Genomic DNA, 19,047 nt, shown 5'->3' on the forward strand with positions numbered 1-19,047 from the left:
AGTTGAGGGGAATATTTCCTGGTGTCACTTACTTATTCTAGATATTTATGACCTACATTCTAAAAGAAATTAATTTAGGCTCTCAAAAAATTGGATTTGGGGTGCCGGGGTAGCTCAGAGGGTTAAGCGTCTGACTCTTGATTTCGGCTCAGGTCATGATGTCAGGGTTGGGAGATCGAAACCTGTGTTGGGCCCCACGCTGGGTATGGAGCCTGCTTAGGAGTCTCTTCCCTCTCCCTCTGCTCCTCACTGCAACCCCTGCTCGCACGGTCTCTCTTCCTCTAAAAAAAAAATTGGGTTTCTTCATTTGTAAAATGGGAATAATGGTAATAAGACTTCAAAGGTTGTTGAGCAAATTACATGAGATCATTCATCATGAAAGCATTTAGCTTGGTATCTTTATTTTAAAAAATAAGCTGTTACTATTTATCATCATTTAAATATTATTGCTGTTAAATAAATAGTAATTTGGCAATTTCTTCTTTAAAAAAAAAAAGATTTTATTTTTAAGTAATCTCTACACCCACCGTGGGGCTTGAACTCACAAACCCAAGATCGAGTCACACGCTCTATCAACTGAGCCAGCCGGATGCCCCTTGGCAATTTATTCTAAACTGTAACTAACCGCTGATTCAAAGAGCGAGACAATCATGCAACCAAAATTTTCTCAATATTATTAAAGCTTCTCAATGACTGGGAAACACAATTTTATTGTACCACTGTAGGCTTCTCATCAAAAAATGGGTACTGTTTGTTTTTTAAGTTAACATATGCAATTTACTGCAAAGCCCTAGAATGTTCTAAGTATGGAGGCAGCATTCAGGAGAGGATATCTTCAGGCTCTAGGATGGGAGAGAGAGAGGGATTGTGAGTGTGAGTGTGCGTGTGTGCGTGTGTGTGTGTGTTATGGGGTAAGTTTCTTAAAAGAAAGTCACAAATAACCAAGCACAATAATTCTGGGAGCCCAGTTTAGTGAAGAGGAAAAAAAAAAAAACCTATCACTTAACCAGCCAGACACATGAACAACCAAAAAGTTCCTGAACTTATCCGTTTCAGTTCACTCAACCAGGGAAGTGGGAAGAAGGTTATACTAAGATACCAATAAGCCACAAAAGTGTACAAACTTCCTTCCTAATACAGCATACTCCTTGCAATTTATTTCCTTGCTTGAAATTTATTGCTATAAATACAGAGCATGAAAAATGTGAAATGATGCCAGTTCAGCCATCACTTTGGCCCCGATCCTTTGCTAAATTTATGCATCTCTCTAGCTTGTTTAAATGCCAAAGAGCTAGGCAAACTAGAAGAATATTATGCTCTTCCCTTCAGTAAAGAAGTCCACCTGAGCAATGCATGCAGATGGAGACAAGAAGCCCAGGGAAAAGGAATAACAACATTCACTTTGCAGATGAGAATAACAGGTTTGAGGTGTCCAATCAGGAAGGATTATAATAAAATCATTTCTTAATACAATCTTTGGAAATCTTGCACATTTCCCAATGCTGTATCCATTCTTCCAGTCTTTGTACAATAATGGATATATATATATATATATATATATACACATACACATCCATGTACACACACACATATGTAACAGAATAAGGTATGATTCAGCAGGATAAAAGCCAGAGATGCTTGGGCCAAAGTAGAAAGCATCTATAAATAACGACAGAATTCAATAAAAAAAAAAATAGTTTTTCATGATTCAGGACTGTGATAGATGTTGCAAAAATTTGTATGTGCTACCAATTCTCAATTCTCTCATGTTTATGTGCCCCCCCTCCACATTTAAAGTTAATGATAATAACTTAAGCCCTAAAGAGAAATGTTCAGGGGGAAAAACTACATTCAAAACTTGGACTTGTGCAAACTAATCTTTTTTTCTGAATACAGGAACACCACAACACAGCACAACTGGGTTGTTTTCTTGCCCTTGTTACCTGCCACAGGGGCAAACAGAAGATTTCTTTTGAGTTTGCCCACCTTCCCTCTACAATCTTATTCCACAGGAGAAACCGCATTTCCCCCGGCAGAGAGGAGGGAGCCCTGGGCTGAGGAAACCAAAGGTAGTCTATCCTTCCCTGTGATTCTGTCATCCTTATTATCATGTCTATACACTTTGCCTGGCTACCATCAGTTTCTGTCCAACAACACCTGGCCTCAGCATGAGAAGGTCTTTGAGGTTCTTACATATATATTTATAATCATGAGTATCTACCATAGTGCTCTGTACAAATAGAAAAAGATCTGGAAGGAAATACATCAAGGTGTTAATGATAACTGTTTTTAGCTGATGGATTTCTCTTCCTTCTATTTTTCTATATTTTCCAAATGATCTATAATAAGCTCATATTACTTTTTATAATAGAAGTACTTAAAAATAAAGACATTAAATTTGAGCCTAGGTACATACTACACTCTCTACTTTGAAGGTTCCCTGATTCTTGCTCTCAAAGAGATTATATGGAAAAATAAATTTAAAAAAAAATGACTAACATACAAAAACCTTCTGGGGGAGAGAAAACTATTTAACCATAACTGATTAATGATGGATTCCAGAAGAGCGAATCTGGACACAAATAACTACTTGTATAGAATAAACAGGTTTCAGTTTCTCCAAAATCAAATATGTAAATTTGATAGACAATGCAACTCTCTCAAGAGAGAGCTATTTTCTCCTGAAAAAACAACTTTTACTTAATATCATTAGAATGCAGTATGTCAATTTCTGAAAAGAAAAGAAATACTTGCGTTTTTTTAGTTTCCAAGCTCTCTTAATTCAGGAATGCTTTGGGGTCCTTTACCCACGGCTACTCCAATGTAGCAGGAAATCCACCCCCTTCCTGGACAGCATTGGGAATGACTTCTTTATCTGGTCGTCTAATTAAAGGGGCTGTTATCATTATAAACCTCATTTAGTACTTTCTCCTAAACATCTCATAAAATAAGTAGCTTTCCACTGTCCACTACTAATCACCAAGAAACCAATCATATCGGAGCCCTTTTTAAAGTCTTAAATCTTCGACTCTAGACATGTTTATTAAAAATTTTACATCATATTCAATCATAAAACTTAATATGTATTTTATGAAAATGAACAATGGGAAGAAAAACCAGGGCAGCTCTGTTAATACAATAATAGCAAGCCACCTATTACGTGCTCTAGACCTTCCATGCAATGTCTTATTTAATCCTCCTACCAACCCTACTGCTATTATTTTATAGACAGCCAACTAGACCTTGGAAAGACTAACTAACTTGTCTAAGGTCACAAAGCACAGCTCCCACTCAGATCTTCTTGACTCCAAAGACCATGCTTCTCATATATCAAACCGCTTCCCTCTGAAAAAAAAAAAAAAGAGTGGGAGTTTGGGTCTTTTCAAAATTAAAACACAAAGCAAACAAGAAGACAGAAAATCCACCAGAATACTCTTTTCCTCTTCATACTTTTAAACCACTACCTATTTCTCCTTCCTTGGCTGAGCTCATTCTTAGTCTGGCATGAAGCAAGCTGCTCTCGGGCAGAAGAATGACAAGTTGGTCAGAATGTGCTTGCAGCAGGGTCTTCGGATGCAAGATCTTATTGGTGTATAAGAACAAGTTTGATCATAAGGTGGTGAATAAAAAAAGAGAAAGGGATGGTCAGTTGTAAGGAAAGCTTCAGAGGAGTGAAGTGGTCTCCCTCAGCTAACTATTAAAGAAAGGAAGCACTTGACCTGCTCCTGCCATACCACAGTTCTACTGAGAACGCTCACTTTTTAAAAAGAACTTCACACGCTGAAGATAGTGCCTTACCTTATCCTTTTACGAAAAGCAGAGTCAAAGGTGGGGTGGCTCAGTCATTTAAGTGTCTGCCTTTGGCTCAGGTCATGATCTCAGGGTCCTGGGATCGAGTCCCGCATCGGGCTCCCTGCTCAGTGGGGAACCTGCTTCTCCCTCTCCCTCTGCCCCTACCCCTGCTTGTGCTTTCTCCCTCTCTCACATGCTCTCAAATAAATAAAATCTTTTAAAAAAAGAAAAGAAAAGCTGAGTCAAAAAAGTTTAGTAATTTATGAGGCATACCATCTATCCGATATACTGAGTGAAACTTTGCTCAATTCTGTTTTCCTCAGCAAAACCCCACACAAACACCAAGATGAAATGTGCACCTTTCCCCCCAAAATGATAACTCACGGAATAGGATTACCATGGACACATACTCTAATCTCTGAAAAACTTGTGTGTGAATCAATAAGAGGCCTATGCCTAGCAAAAGCAAAGGGACACAGAACAGTGAATGCAGTGGGGACACCAGAGAACGCTTTTCATTCATGAATCACTTTGCTGTTGGTGCCACAAAAGTCCCACTTCATAGAAGAGAGAGTCACAGGAATTCCATCTGGGCACATCTTAACAGCGCCTCTGTGGCCAAACATGAGCGCTCCCGGCTACATCTTTCCCTGGGCTCCCTCTGCACTTCCAGGGTCTCAACTGCACCCTCCATGGCCCAGGAGCACCCAGGTTGCTTTTCAACAACAGTTGTCAGGTTGGGAGGGGAGTCACATGTAAGTGGAATGAGTAAATTTTTCAGAACAAATCATGAAACTGGAAAGGAAAGGAAAAAGGAAAACATAGACATCACAGCTCGACAGTTTTAAATTGCCTTGTGGTCTTGTTTTTAAATTTAAAAATCATGGGGAAAGAACAAATTTAAAATTGCACAAAATTTTGAAGGTCTTCTTATCCAACTCTTCAGTCCATCTCAGCTACAAAATCTCTAAACCACTTCACCAGATATGGGGTCCCCAGCTTGTCCACAAGTCTAGTCCACTGTTGGACTCCTTCAGTTATTACAACGACCTTCTTCATACTGACTTGATTTCTGTCTGCCTCTAACTCCCAGCCATTAATCCTAGATATATACCTACAACCATCCAGAGTTCACTTATTCTTTGATATGACAGCTCTTCAAAACAACCGGGATGCTGGTCTCAATGCAAAGGTTTGCAAAAGCACCAATTCAAAGGGGTATGTGTGTGTGTGTGTGTGTGTGTTTGTGTTTGTGTGTGTAAGTGTGTTGCAATAGGTTGTTTGGGAGTATCATGATGGGCAGAAAATAATAGTTTTGAAAGACAAAGAGGAAAAGAACGGCTCTGTGTCTTTGTTTTCAAAAGTTAGTACCTAATCAATTTATATTTATTTAGAACACACCTTGCATTTTTAAAATGCTTTCTGGTAACATCCAAAGTAGGAGAAATTCCATCTGGTCAGAAGATGCACAGCAAAGGAGGAATTACATGTCTCTGAGGTCACACTGACAAGAATGATCAAAATGGGGGAAAGGAAATCTTCAGATTGGCTTCTAATCACGCTTATGACTGGAAGAGATAACATGCCAGTCACTGGTTTCAGTTTAAAGCCCACATAGGCTCAACCACTTCTCTGTCCTGTCAACAGAGTGAAATTGGGCTGATCTGAAGTCTTGCTAGCTGCCAAGGTAGTATCTATAGCTTTTCTTCCTAATAATGGCTCATACCAAACCTTGAAAGTATCTCAGCAAGAAACTGTGCATCCACTAGGAAAAAAATTTCATGTGTTGACAAAAAGACTGCTTTCAAATGAATACAAAATATTGAAAAATAAAACACCTTCACCCAGGAAAGTCTTATATTATTAATTTTATGCCTAAAAAATCCTAAAAAATAAAGAGTAAAAACTTGTTGGAAGATATTTGTTAAATATTGTAAAACTGTGAATTGATATAAAATATTGAGACCTGTGTCACCAGTGAAACAAACAGTGGACCACTGAAGTTCTCAGTTCATTCACCAAACCTCTCAGTCCCACCTTTTCTGATAACCGAGGGTTGAGCTGTACCTGTCTGACAACTTCCTGACCTTCAACTTCCACATTTTTTTTATTTTTATTTTTTAAAGATTTTATTTATTTGATAGAGATAGAGAGAGGGAGAGCACAAGCAGGCAGAGTGGCAGATAGAGGGAGAGGGAGAAGCAGGCTCCCCGCTGAGGAAGGAGCCCGATGTGGGGCTCGATCCCAGGACCCTGGGATCATGACCTGAGCTGAAGGCTGATGCTTAACCGACTAAGCCACCCGGCACCCCAACTTCCACATTTTTAAAATGAAGAATCCAGTGGATAGATCATCTCCAAGGACTGTACATTTGCATGATTCTAAAATTTTCTGTATTTTGATGTCATCACTGCAATACCTATGAGAAAGCCTCATTGCTGAGAGCTAGCTTTTCAGAAAATCCGTTAAATGAAACTTCAGAGAAATTGAAATGCTGTATTTCATTTACGCCAAGCCTTTCAAAAAGCCTTAGGCAACTTGGCATAACAGTAAGAGTACAAAAAAAAAAAAAAAAAAAAATAGAAGAGTACAGACTCAGAGCTGAAGACTAGCTAAGATCCAATCCAGTTCTACGACTTATGTACTAGCAGCATGACCTGGAGTAAATGGATTCAGCTCTTGTGTTCCAGTTTCCTCCTCTGTCAAATGGGGATAATAATGGTGTGACTTCATGGGGTAGCCACTAAGGACATAACTGAATCGACAGCAGAATAAATTTATGATGGATTGTCAATAGACTTGAAACCAACCAATGTGTCCTAGCACTAAGCAAATTGTGTTTGAGCTAGTAGAATACAACCTCAGTGCCTAGGATAGTGGGTACTGAGTAAACAGTTGCTGAGAGAATGAATGAGCAGACTGAGAGAAAACAGCTCTATCTAAATGTTTTCTGTATCATCCAGTATACGTCAGAGGAATGCTAACAACAGAATCACAGGCTGCAGCTGTCCACAACTCACCACCCGTGGTAGGTAAGAAGAGCAGCTGAGTTTGTTCTACTAAAGTGAAGGTCAACAACCAATCTCCACATAGCTTCATTATCTTCAGTAACCACATTCACCCAAGGGCACAATAAGGTGGACTAAAGCAGATACAGTATGGTCAAACATCCACAATGAGAAATTAAATGAAATATTAGTGCATTTTTGCTTCTTTGCCTTTATAAGAAATGAAGACAGATACAAATAAAAGGAAAGTCACTTAACACATCATCTAGGATGTGTTAAGTAAAGGCACTTTTTTAAAAAGTGCTATGTCTTGTATCAGGTACTACCCGCTAGGGTCATTTATACACATGCTCTAAATCCAAACTGATGTATGGGCCAGATTGACTATAGAAAGTTCTGTGGCCCAGGACAACCTCTGAAGACCTCAGTATGCATCAGCCCAAGCCTGAACAACTTGCAGTCCATCAGCTAACCAGCTTCAGTTCACTAATCACAACTTACATTTCATCCTGATCCTTTGAGCCTATGCCTAAGTAGATAAAACTGTGAAGAGAACAAACTAATCAGAGGTTCTTCTAAACTAGGTCCACTTCAAGAGGGCCATAGGAAAAGTGGAGGTCACTTTGATGAGAACAGTTTGAATGAAGAAAGGTCCCTGTTCCAGTTCATCATTTCATAAATAGCTAGGTAGCCAGTGGGGCAAAAAAAAAAAAAAAAAAAAAAAAAAATCCTTTAGAATTTACAGAAAGGGTATTCCCAGGAACATCTGTAAAGAAGCAACTTCTTCTTTGGTCAGAAATGAGTAGTCAAAGGCAACAGCAAATACACACACCTTAAAATCTACCCTGAGACATGGGGTCAAACAGCACAGTTGGAGCCTGGCAACTAGCCATGATCCTGGAGACGTACAGATTTCCTCAAACGTATCTTCACTTTATGGCCTGGTTCCTAGTGAAGTAGATTACTCTCATTTTTTCCCCTTTCAGTCCAAACAATAGTTATTGAGCATCCACCATCACAAAGAGCTGTCACGTGTACTAAGAAAACCATTGATGGGTACTAAGGAGGGCACGTATTGCATGGAGCACTGGGTGTTATACGCAAACAATGAATCATGGGACACTACATCAAACACTAATGATGTACTGTATGGTGACTAACATAACATAATAAAAAAAAAAAAGAAAGAAAACAGGTTCAGTGTGGAAGACCAACTCTTCATACGTTTAACGGCAAATGTAAAGCAGACTCAACGACCCTAAAGCAACATAAGCCATGTGCAGTGGGTAAAAGGAAAAGGAAGAAGGCTAGTCATGGCAGGTGGGGCAGAAGAAGAAACAGGTATTCCTTATTCCACAAAAGGCTGGCAGCAGCTGGAAGGCTGAGCAGGAAGAACTGAGCACCCCAGTCACAGAACAGGCATAGAAAAAGGGGCGGGGAACAACTCAGGTATAAAAGACATATCTGTTTTGTAAATAAGGGACAATAGTGAGCAGTCTCACGTAACTTCATGTTTAATTTTGATATGTACTCTTGAGCATTTGAAGTGTTGGCATTTATACTGTCTCCCTATTAATAATATTACTGATAGGTTCAAAGTATTCCTGAACTCATTCCAGTATAAAATTCCCCTGCCTCCAACATGTTTTCTACCATTTGACTCCTTCATTTAGACAGGGCAGGCTTTAAAATGTGGCTCATGGAGAAAAGTGAAACCATAGGCACCAGTGGTTCTCAGAATAAAAAACACATTTTGAAATAAAATAAAGGTTAAGCTCGCATACCAACAGACCTTGCTAGATCAGCAAAAATGTAGTAGGTGTTACAGGAAATCGCTATATTGTGTAATCCCCATTTCAGTCTCCACAAAATTGCACTATAATTCAAAATAAGTGAAGCAACAACTGGATGGATGACCAGTTTTTGTTGTTTACATAGTTTAATGCACAAATGTGCAGTTTCCATGACTTTCAGAATGACGTGATTTACATGAGGCTTTAACAATAAATAAACTTGAAGTGCTGTATATAGTTAGCATATGGTGGAATTTTTAAGCAAAACTTTTTCTTCTACTCCCTCCAAGACATTTAAAATATTCTCCCCTATTAGGTGTGGTTGGTTTTTTTTTTTTTTTTTTTGGTCTTTAATTTACACCCTGCTAATTCTCCTGTGCAAATGTAAAATTTTTGTTTTATAAATAAAATTTAAGGGTAGAAAATGAAATAAAACAAATGTTCTTGACACATTAATGCCACAATAATCAGTAACAACTGCACATAGACTTTATAGATATTTATAACTTTGCCATTCTAAAAGTTAGTCATGGATACCACAAATACTTCTATTACTATGTAATAATTTATGGCATTTCCATAGACCTGTTATATATCATCCTTCTTTAACCACCTGGCATGCCAAAATACCTAGAAAAGATGAACAGAATTACTTGCAATAAATCCCCAAAACGTATCTTCTGAGGAACAGACACAGATAAATCCCTAAACAACGAATTATGCTATTGTCCATTAAAAAAAACAAACAAACAACAACTTCCATGTGAATCTTATATACACACGATTTCCCAGAGTCTTACTGAACATATTTTGACCACAGTTAAGGTCATGTCTTTATTACATCCTCCTCCTTCCCCCAATTTCACCATAGTGCTTTTTTTCCTTTTCACCTACTTGAATTTTATTTAAGAGAATCTTGATAAAGTTTATGACCACAGTTACTAGAGGGAGATAAATACTTTAAGTCCCTCTTACCAGAAACAGAAAATATGGCATGAAGGCAAAATCTCAATCTAAAGTCCTCACTGGCACCTATCCTTCTGGAATATCAGGACAGATAATGACTTTGCAATGCTAAGTCAGGTGTGACCTATCACATGTCCAAGATGGGGGTCAAGCAAGGACTACAGCTTGATGTTCACTGACAAACTCAAGAATGTGCTGGCATCTGATTTAAAAAAAAAAAAAAAGGATTATCTTGCTGTGATAGTTGTTGACTAAAATCACCATTAAGGAACACCAATATCCAAGTATTTTACCGAATACTCTTAATTCAGAAATTGCCACCGGAGCCACTTGGCAGTTTATGCTTTGCACTACATTTCTATTCTCACCTGCTACAAATCTTTTACCTGCGATACTTTGTGTGGAAACTCATTAAAATGCTCTTGTGAAAGGAGAGCGCAACACTATCACCTTCCCTTTGTCTAATGGCACAGGACCGCTCTCATAAATTCATTCTAATTAAATTACGCTTCTCAAGGTGCTCCCTCTCATACAATCCTTATGTAATTGTACCCAATATTTTTTCCACAATTGATGTTACATTAAACAGGCTTTTACTACCTGCTATCCTCCCAATGGCCCTCACTCTCTTTCTTTTCTTTTTTCTTTTTTAAAATTTTTTAGCTCAAAAGAGACAGGAATTTGACATGGCAAATTCTATTTTAAGAGTTTGCCTTGAGCTTTCATCAAGTTCTTTATAATTTTCTTAGTGATACATAATACACACAAAGGCTCACACAAATATATCTCTTTGAGCACCAGAAAGAGCATTACATTTTAAAGCTCAATGAAAGAAAGAAAACAGGTCAGTTAATGGGTCATTAGCCAGTTTTATCTCAAGGCAGTGATGCTATAGGGGGGGAGGATGGTGTGGATGAAAATGAGTATTATGAACCTTACAGAAATTATCAACAATCACTGTATTTTCCATAGATGTAGTAAAGGATATTGGTTCTTTCAGCTATCAGGATGTATTCCCTTCCATATGATACTTGGGCTTTAAAAAAAAAAAAAAAAAGCCAAATCTGAGAACGTATGTGAAATCTTAATAGTGTATCTATCTTGGCTTGTGTTGCAGACTCTCATCAGAACTTTCTATTTTTAAATAAGACGTGGAGGGAGTAGTTGTTTTCCCCTTCACACTCGTGTGTTTCATCAACCCTGTGGAATACATGGGAGTTTTACAAGAAATGAATAGTTTGTGGTTGAAAAGATTATAGATGATAGAATTTCATAACTTTGCTAAGTATGTAAATAACTTGTCTAGAGCCATAAGAGAAGCTACTTAGTGTGTCCTGCCAACTTCTACTACCGTGACTATCATTGTTAGAAATACCACTATTAGCATTATACACATTATCAACCTTTCTGGGCTTTTTTTTTTTTTTTTTGGTTTATGTATTTAGCTTTCCTTCATCCTTTTTGTCATCACTGGGGGGTGAGTATATATTTAATTATATGGTTGTGTTCAATGTACTGAATATGTAAATACTCTACAGCACTTGTTGAAACATAAGTAAGTGGATAGGTCTTGTCTACCCAACATGACTGGTAGCTTTTTAGGGTTTGTGACAATATTTCTTATTTCATTTTTATTTTGTGACAATATTATTTTATTTTGTATTTTATTCCACACACCATTTCACAGCAGAAGCTCCAGCTACATCTGTTGACTGGCAGATCAAATTAAGAGGCTAACCTGTTTTGTTTAGTCAGATGCTTTAAAGAGGTTTATGTCTTAATATTAGAATTTTCAATAGAGTGGATCGATTGGTCTTCCTGAAAAATAACTTCTTTTTCTGTGTCAGGTGTTGAATGTGACGATGAGTTGCAGCTAACATTTGTGGAGCACCTCCAGTGTTCTAGGAGCAACATTCTGAAGTGTCTGACGTAGATTAACTCCTACTATTAGCCCTCTTGCACAGATGAAAAAATTGAGGCACAGAAATGTCAAGTGGCTTGCACAAGATTGTAATGCTGGTAAAATGGGAAGCTGGGATCTGAACCAGCAATTGGGCCCCAGAGTCCATACGAACGACCACATTGCCTCCTTAGGTAGTCATCAGCCTCCTAGGTGGTAGAAAGAAAACCACTTGTATGCCCATTTCTGTAGATGAGTGGCCTCACCATTAACCTCCAGTTAGTGAGTAAATAAATAAATAAATTCTATGACACATTGTTGATCAGCCACATGCACCTGAGCAGTGACATCTTTGGCAATAGTGTCCTCCTGCAGCTTAATGTTGGAGTTCGTCAGAGATTTAAAATAAACCACAGGCACATCTCACCATGAGACAGCATGATCCCAACCTGGCTGTAGTTGAAATTACCCCTGGCTCATCATCATTGCAAATGGTGGCTACAATTTGATATGAAATGAGTCACGTAATTCTAGCTCAAATTCTCCAGCATATCAGTAGAACTTACCAAGACTACACACAAATGCTTATGCTTGGAGGCATACCTCATACCTAGGAAAGCTGGATTAGAATGAACCAGAGAAAAATTCACGTCTTCCCAGAGAGAACGCAGTATAATCTGCATGGTTTCCAGTCCAGCAGATCTGGGTTCAAATCTCATTTGCATACCAAGTGTGTTAACTTGGAAAAGCTTCATAAGCAAGCCACAGTATATTCATCACTGAAGTGAGGATGCTAGTGGTTGCGATATAGGAGGGACAGTGTGATAATTAAATGAGGTGACATAAGCAAGTTGATTTGCATTTGCTTTAACATGTTGTAAATGATCAATAAATGGTAGCTATTCGTAGATGTTATCTCCAACCAGTGGTATGTTTTTCTGCTTCAAAACAGAGGGACCTACTTCCACAGAATTCTGCTGTTACTGTTTTCCATTTGAATTTAATCTAATCCTTTCTTAAAATGTCCAAAGTAAACACACAAAGAGCTACATGTATATGCACAGAGGGAGGACACCACAAAAGAAATACATGTACTCATTAACTTTGCTAAGTATGTAAATAACTTGTCTAGAGCCATTAAGTCCAAAAGGATAAATATTTAACATAAGAAACAAGCTTCACTTAACAATTTTTATACTATGTTTAAGGGATAGTAATATTCACTTTTTTTTCTACTGAGAAAAGAAAGGTATCGACTGAAGGGTAATCTGTACAAGCCACTGGTAAAACAGAGACCACATTTCTGGTCTTTAGAATTCTAGTAGAGGCCACCAGCCACATTTTCTCACCGTCCCCCCTCCCCTTCTCTCTTAAAATAGACACTATTCTTCCTTCAAAATGGGAGGTGAGCAAATGAGAGAATGATGGGCTTTTACTGGGGACAGGCCATTCCCCAACCCATGCCTCGGGATGGCAAACATAATACCTCCGAGTGATGAAGGAGGGGGTGCAGGCTGGGGTGGTGAGGTCTCTGCCTTTTAAGCAAGCCAGCCAGCAAACACAAATGCATGCAATTTGAAATTTTAATTAGGGTGCCATGTGCTGGTGACATATGGCGACACGCTGACAGCTGGGCATCCAGGTTCAGGAACAGACCTGGGTTCTGAAGTCACAGTTGGCAGAAGCAAAGTTCTCCGCTTGTGCGCTAGGTGCTAGCATGCCTGGAAAGTGCTCTGCCAACATCACCCCCCCTGCAGCACTCCCTTCCGCCGCTTGTAGACGCTGCCTGCCAGGGGCCGCTGCTGCAATTCAGACAGAGAGCGAAGAGCAAATAGAAAGAAAGAAAAAGATTAAAACCCCCACGCCCCGTTTGCAGTTTCAAGCCAGAAAATATCCCGAACAGCAAAGCCACTGATTGTGTGTGTGTGTGTGTATGTGTGACTTCTCAGTTTCAGAGACCCTGGGACTTTTCACACTAAGTCATCCTTGCAGGAGGTGCTCTCTGCAGGTCTGTGATAGGACACATCAGGGCATGGCGATTAAGAAGTGTGTTACCTGCTCCAAAGTCCACAGCATTAAAGCCCTTACATAAAACCAAATATGATTTAAAAGTCACATTTACATAGATTAGAAGATGAATCATGTTAGCAAAGTATCAAGACGGAATAAAAACATTTTAAGACAACTTGTTAGGCATTAAAGGTCAAGTTGGCTAACTTTTTTCTGCTACCAGAATTTTTTTCCATGATGAATTAAATGTTGGTCAGTTTGACCTTTGAAGCTGAACAAGTCATCTGAAAATGTCTTAAAATGGGTTAATGAATTGCCTTGTGGCTGCTTCTTCCGCTTTTCCTTATCCCACTGTGCCGATGTAGTCCACTGACGTGGGAATAGTCCAAGTCGGCTGTTTCTAAGCAAGTCCAGGACCCTCAAGAAAGAGAGTAACAAGAGGGTTTCCTAGCCAAACCAACGCAATATTAAGAGAATCATTCTTTAGATCCTTCTCTACCTACCGACTCCTTCTGAGCTATAAATCTTTGACTGTAAAGAACCAGTTAAGTCAATGTACATGCCAAATTGCACCATCTACAACTCTGTGGGAAATCTGAGTTTCTAGCCAATAAGCAACGAAATTCTTCTGGGATATTACAAATATGAGGGCCAAATCCTTATCTCTTCCTTGCATTCCAAATACTGCTATCAAATCAGCCAAACGAATTTAAGGTAGAACTATCATTGAAGTGGAAATTCAAAATTCATCAACTTGATTAAAAGCCAGCAATTTACTGTTTCCTCCTATTCAATTAAACACAGACACACACATACTCCTTTCAAGTTTTTAAATGGTGTTGACATATAGGAAATTTCACTTTATATTTTACTATTGCTATTTTTATTATTATGCACAGCAATTGATTTACATCACATTTTACTCTACTTCAACTTAATTTTTGGAAAGCAACAAAACAAGCAGAAGATTAACATCAGCCGTTTCAGGCTTCAGACAACACTGCTGCAAGCTGGAAAATACAGATACTAGAATTTACACCCTCTAGTTGTAAGCCCATTAACTAGTTTGGACAGCAAATATGCATTCTGCATACAGCTACCCTTAAAAAAATAAAGCTTGCTGATAAACAAAAAATACTGTAGCTTCCTATATATTAGCAGGAGCTCTGCGAAATAAAATACTACTGCTCAGTCATAGTGCCTATAAAATTTGCTCTGCACACACACACAAAAAGCACTAAAATGTACCTTTAAGAATAACAGAGAAAACCGAAGGCAAATATATATTCTCAATTCTAGATCTTTTCCAAATCTGTCTTAAACTAGCTTTAACTGGTTCAAGTGAAGATTCCTTTAATTTGAGGAAGGGCTCCACAGCCATGACCTAGGAGTTTACTAAGTAGTACTAGATACTGCCATGAGGCACAAATTTTTCGTCCTGCTAAAATCTTCTATCAAATTAATACAAATTTCTTGTCCAAGACAACTGTTAAGTACTGATTCCCAGCACTAGGTTTTCAAGAGCACACAACAGCTATAATTCTCTCAAAAGATACCACATTTCATTTAAAACCCACCTCAGCACCTACACACAAAAGAAGAGCAAACACATCTGCAAAGCAAACTTAGTTTTAATTTTCTTTATAAAATTAAAAACTTATAGAAGTGTGAACTGTTGAGTTTAAATACACTTTCCAATCAATATTAGTAGAATCAGAATCCACATGTGGACAAAAAAAGCAAAATCTATCCAAAAAGATCAAGTTTCTGTTAAAGAAAAAATTCATTTGCTCTATAAGAAAAATCAGGCTCATTAAAAACTGTCAAATATAGTATTTCATGTAGCTTTACTTATACATTAATTTTTTTCTGACAACACAACTAGTTTAATAAAAACTGAAACTGAATTTCTAGTCTCTGAATTTTTATAAAGTAATATGTAAAACGGATATTTCTTGTGTTTCTAAATAATATCTACTGTTAATTATGTGTAAGTTTTCACCAAATCTCACAGAATGGCAAATTACAGAACATTTACAAAAAATAAGTATCACCTTTGAATAGGCAAAAAGTATGAGGATAAAAATTCATAAATATGATGCAAAAGCAAAATGTTTACTGTTTAAAACAATTTAAATACAGATAATATGGATAAGGCCATAAATTGTATTTTTTAATTTCTTAACTTTTAGTGAGAAAATACAACCCAAAATAAGAAAAAGACAAACGTACAGAGGCAAGTATGCAAGGAAGGTCACAAGAACAATATTGTTTATGGGGGTAAATTATGGATTAGACCTTAAAATACAAAGGACTCAAGAAAATTAAAGTTTAGGTTAAAGCCCTTTGGGTTGCATTTCATACACAAATCGCATGTATTGGTCATTTTCTTATGTGGCTCAGATAACATTAACTAACAGGGAAAGATATTCATGATGGCAAAAAAACCTCGTGATCAGAGCAGTTTTGACAAAGGAACCTCAGTTGAACAAAATTAACATCTGATAAAATAGAACAGAAAAGGAAAATCTGTAAATGCATACCTAGAAGCCCAGTAATGTCCATAGTACAGACTAAATAAGAATTAATGGCAAATATTTCAGTCTAGATTCCTAGCTATCATTATCTTAAACATGGCAGCTCTAGTCAGAGGAGCATATGTGACAAGCAGTGGTGATAGGATGAAGCAGAGGTGTACAGAATTGATTTCTCAGAGGGCTACAGAAAAAGAGCCAAGATTTTTAAAAGAAGAAATTGACAGGAACTTGTTATGGAGTCTATGCTATACTTGCTTAGGTATCTTTGAAACTGAAAGGAGCTCTATATAGTCAGAGTATCTGGATTTAATCCAGATACATTCATTAAACAAGTTTTGAGAACCCTAGAAATTAAGAGCTATGAGCAACTTGTCAATAATAGGCCAGGAATAGGGCATTTTTAATTAAAAAGAGAAGTGATCAGCATGGTGTAGAAGAAAGGGCTCTGAACTCAGATCTGCTTCACAAGCTCTGTCACTAACTACACAGAACTTGAACACAGGTCTGCTTCATGTACCAAATAATGGTGGAGCCGAGGCCTTCCAGCTTTAAAACTCTTCATCTATGACCTAATCTCTACCTTGACTACCTTACCAGGTTTCCATAAGAATAAAATAAGCTGGGATGCCTGGGTGGCTCAGATGCTTAAGCGTCTGCCTTCGGCTCAGGTCATGATCCCAGGGTCCTGGGATCGAGCCCCGCATCGGGCTCCCTGCTCAGGGGGAGCCTGCTTCTCCCCCTCCCTCTGCTTCTCCCCCTGCTCATGCTCTCTCTCTCTGTATCTCTGTGTCTCGAACGAATAAATAAAAAAAATATATTTAAAAAAAAAGAATAAAATGAGCTTGTGTAGAAATTATTAAGTGTTATTTTTTAAAATATAGGAACGATTACTATGACATAAAGCTGACATGAATAAGGGAGGGAAGAGTGCTTCAGCTGCCAAAAGGTGGACACAATTCAGAGACAATGTGATGCTTGGGCTACTGATGTCTTCAGAAAAAGAAGGGACTCTCTATTCATTCAGAAAAAAAACCTGACAGCAATCTGAGATGTGGTGTCTTTAGGAGGACACATATTTTAAAATCCTACAACATAACAAAAGGTACTGTTGTCCACCAGGGACTTTGGGCCAAGTGTGCTAAGCACTTTACATGACTGATTTCACCAATCCTCACAGCATTCTTTTGAGTATGTGCTATTTTCACCATTCTAATGGATGGGGGGAAATGACACTTGAAATGTTTAAGGCAAAGTCATCTAGCCAATATGGATTTGAACCCAGGTCTCTGACACTAAATTACCTTGTTAATCAAATTATCAAATGAATTAATTATCAAATCAAATCAATCTTGTTAATCTTAACTACCACATTATACTAATGCTGTTCCTTTCTGCACAAGCGCTTCCCCTATTTTAATTAAATTCATCAGGCCAATCAGTTAATTGGGTCAAAAGTTAAGTTGACTTCGGATGTATATAGACAAAGTCCTGAATAAAAACGTAAGCGTCAGGAGACATACTCTTAAGAATCTGTACTAGAATCCTAAGTCCTATAATAGTAGGATGCTTGCCCTTTGGTATTTCCATTAAAGGCAATGAAGACATTAAAAGGGGGATTTTTGAAGGGAAAGGCGGGCAGATGATGAAATAAATACATTAGCCATCAGAACTTATTTCTGGGATATAGTGGGTTTATAGCTTGTCCGGTAAATATATCACATTTGTGTATCATCTTTGATAGAAGCAAAATACAAATGACTTTGGATGATGATCCTTCATCGTCTCTTTTCCACCACACGAACAGAGAAAACATTCACAGAATAACACTGGAAAGCCCCTACTGCACATTTTTTTCAATAGAGAAAAGAATTAATTTTGACTATATATTAAAAGGCACTTATTGGCCACATCTCATTCAGAAACTACTCTTTCTTTGGATGGGGAGGGGAGGGGGTCACGGAAGACACAGAAGAACACCAGACAGAGTTAAGTTATTACTCGATGTAACTCTAAGAGACTTAGCAAAAGGTGGAAATGAAAAAGACTCTTCTCACAGCACCCAGTGATCAAAAGAGAAATTCTGGAAGTCACAGAAAGCTTCTTTTCTTAAGCTTGTCTGCCCAATTTTATTCTGAACTCTTCTGAATAGCAGAGATTAAAATTTTCATAAACACATGAACATTTTATAAATTGGTCCAAACCAAAACATGGTCACCTGCCAACTTTGGTAGGTTTTACAGACACATTCAATGATAATAGCCATGTTTTTTCCCCATATCAGAGGATTCTGACAGTGCCTGCCAGTTTTGAACTCTACTCTAGGCTAATCTGGAAAATACTTAAAAGAAGATTTTAAGAATCCGAATATAAAAGTTTTCAGGAGTGAGAAACAGAAATGTTCAAATTTTAAAATCCAGGTTAGGGCCAGGTATGTGGTCAGAAGCCAGGATCCATGATGAAAATGGCCGACGCCTCCTTGGAATACCAAATGAGACACATCACCATGGATGATTTATGGAATTTCCTCTTTAGATCAGAAATACTTCCAAAACCACCTCCCACTTGGTGCTTTAGCACTTCCAGTAAATGAAGTCAAAAGTGAAAATATACACAAATCCCTCCTTATTTTGACATTTCAAACCTCAATAAAGGCTCGGTTCCACATGCTGGCTTAAAATTAGACGAAGTTTAGTAGAATAAAGAAAGAGAAGGAAGTTTTTTGTTGGGTTATTTTTAATATGCTTCAAAGCTTGTTCAGCCCTTTTTTTGGTAAATTTTAAGACACAATTTAGAAAGAGGAAACAGGTCCCTGCAGGGACAAACTAAATTCCAAACTCACATGCTCAAAAGGGTGTTATCCTTACTTAGCATCTAAAAGAAAATGAATGGCTTCCTGATGATTTACCAATATTTGTGAACCAAGATGGATTTTGGGTTTGATCACTATGATCACCTCCATTTTGTGATGGAGGGGGAGGAGGGGGGAGAGAAAGATTGGGGGGGAGGGAGGGAGGGAAGGAGGAGGGATGGAAGGAGAGGGG

The 19,047-nt window shown here is 38.0% G+C and overlaps 1 protein-coding gene across 12 annotated transcripts in view; it reads right to left on the minus strand.

The window, feature by feature from the left end:
• NFIA (nuclear factor I A) overlaps positions 1 to 19,047 on the minus strand; it is a 369,111-nt gene that overhangs the window by 244,327 nt on the left and 105,737 nt on the right. Inside the window, exon 3 of one of the 12 annotated variants that reach the window (XM_035018424.1) lies at positions 1,300 to 3,345. The exons of the other annotated variants lie outside the window; for them this stretch is intronic. Within the exon in view, the coding sequence (XP_034874315.1) occupies positions 3,272 to 3,345 (74 nt within the window). The 3' untranslated portion in view covers positions 1,300 to 3,271. Of the gene's footprint in view, positions 1 to 1,299; positions 3,346 to 19,047 lie in introns of those variants that run through there. 12 annotated transcript variants of the gene reach the window in all.

The sequence above is a fragment of the Mirounga leonina genome, unplaced genomic scaffold, assembly GCF_011800145.1.
Source record: "Mirounga leonina isolate KUSES-001 unplaced genomic scaffold, KU_Mleo_1.0 Mir_173, whole genome shotgun sequence".
Taxonomy (NCBI): Eukaryota; Metazoa; Chordata; class Mammalia; order Carnivora; family Phocidae; genus Mirounga; species Mirounga leonina.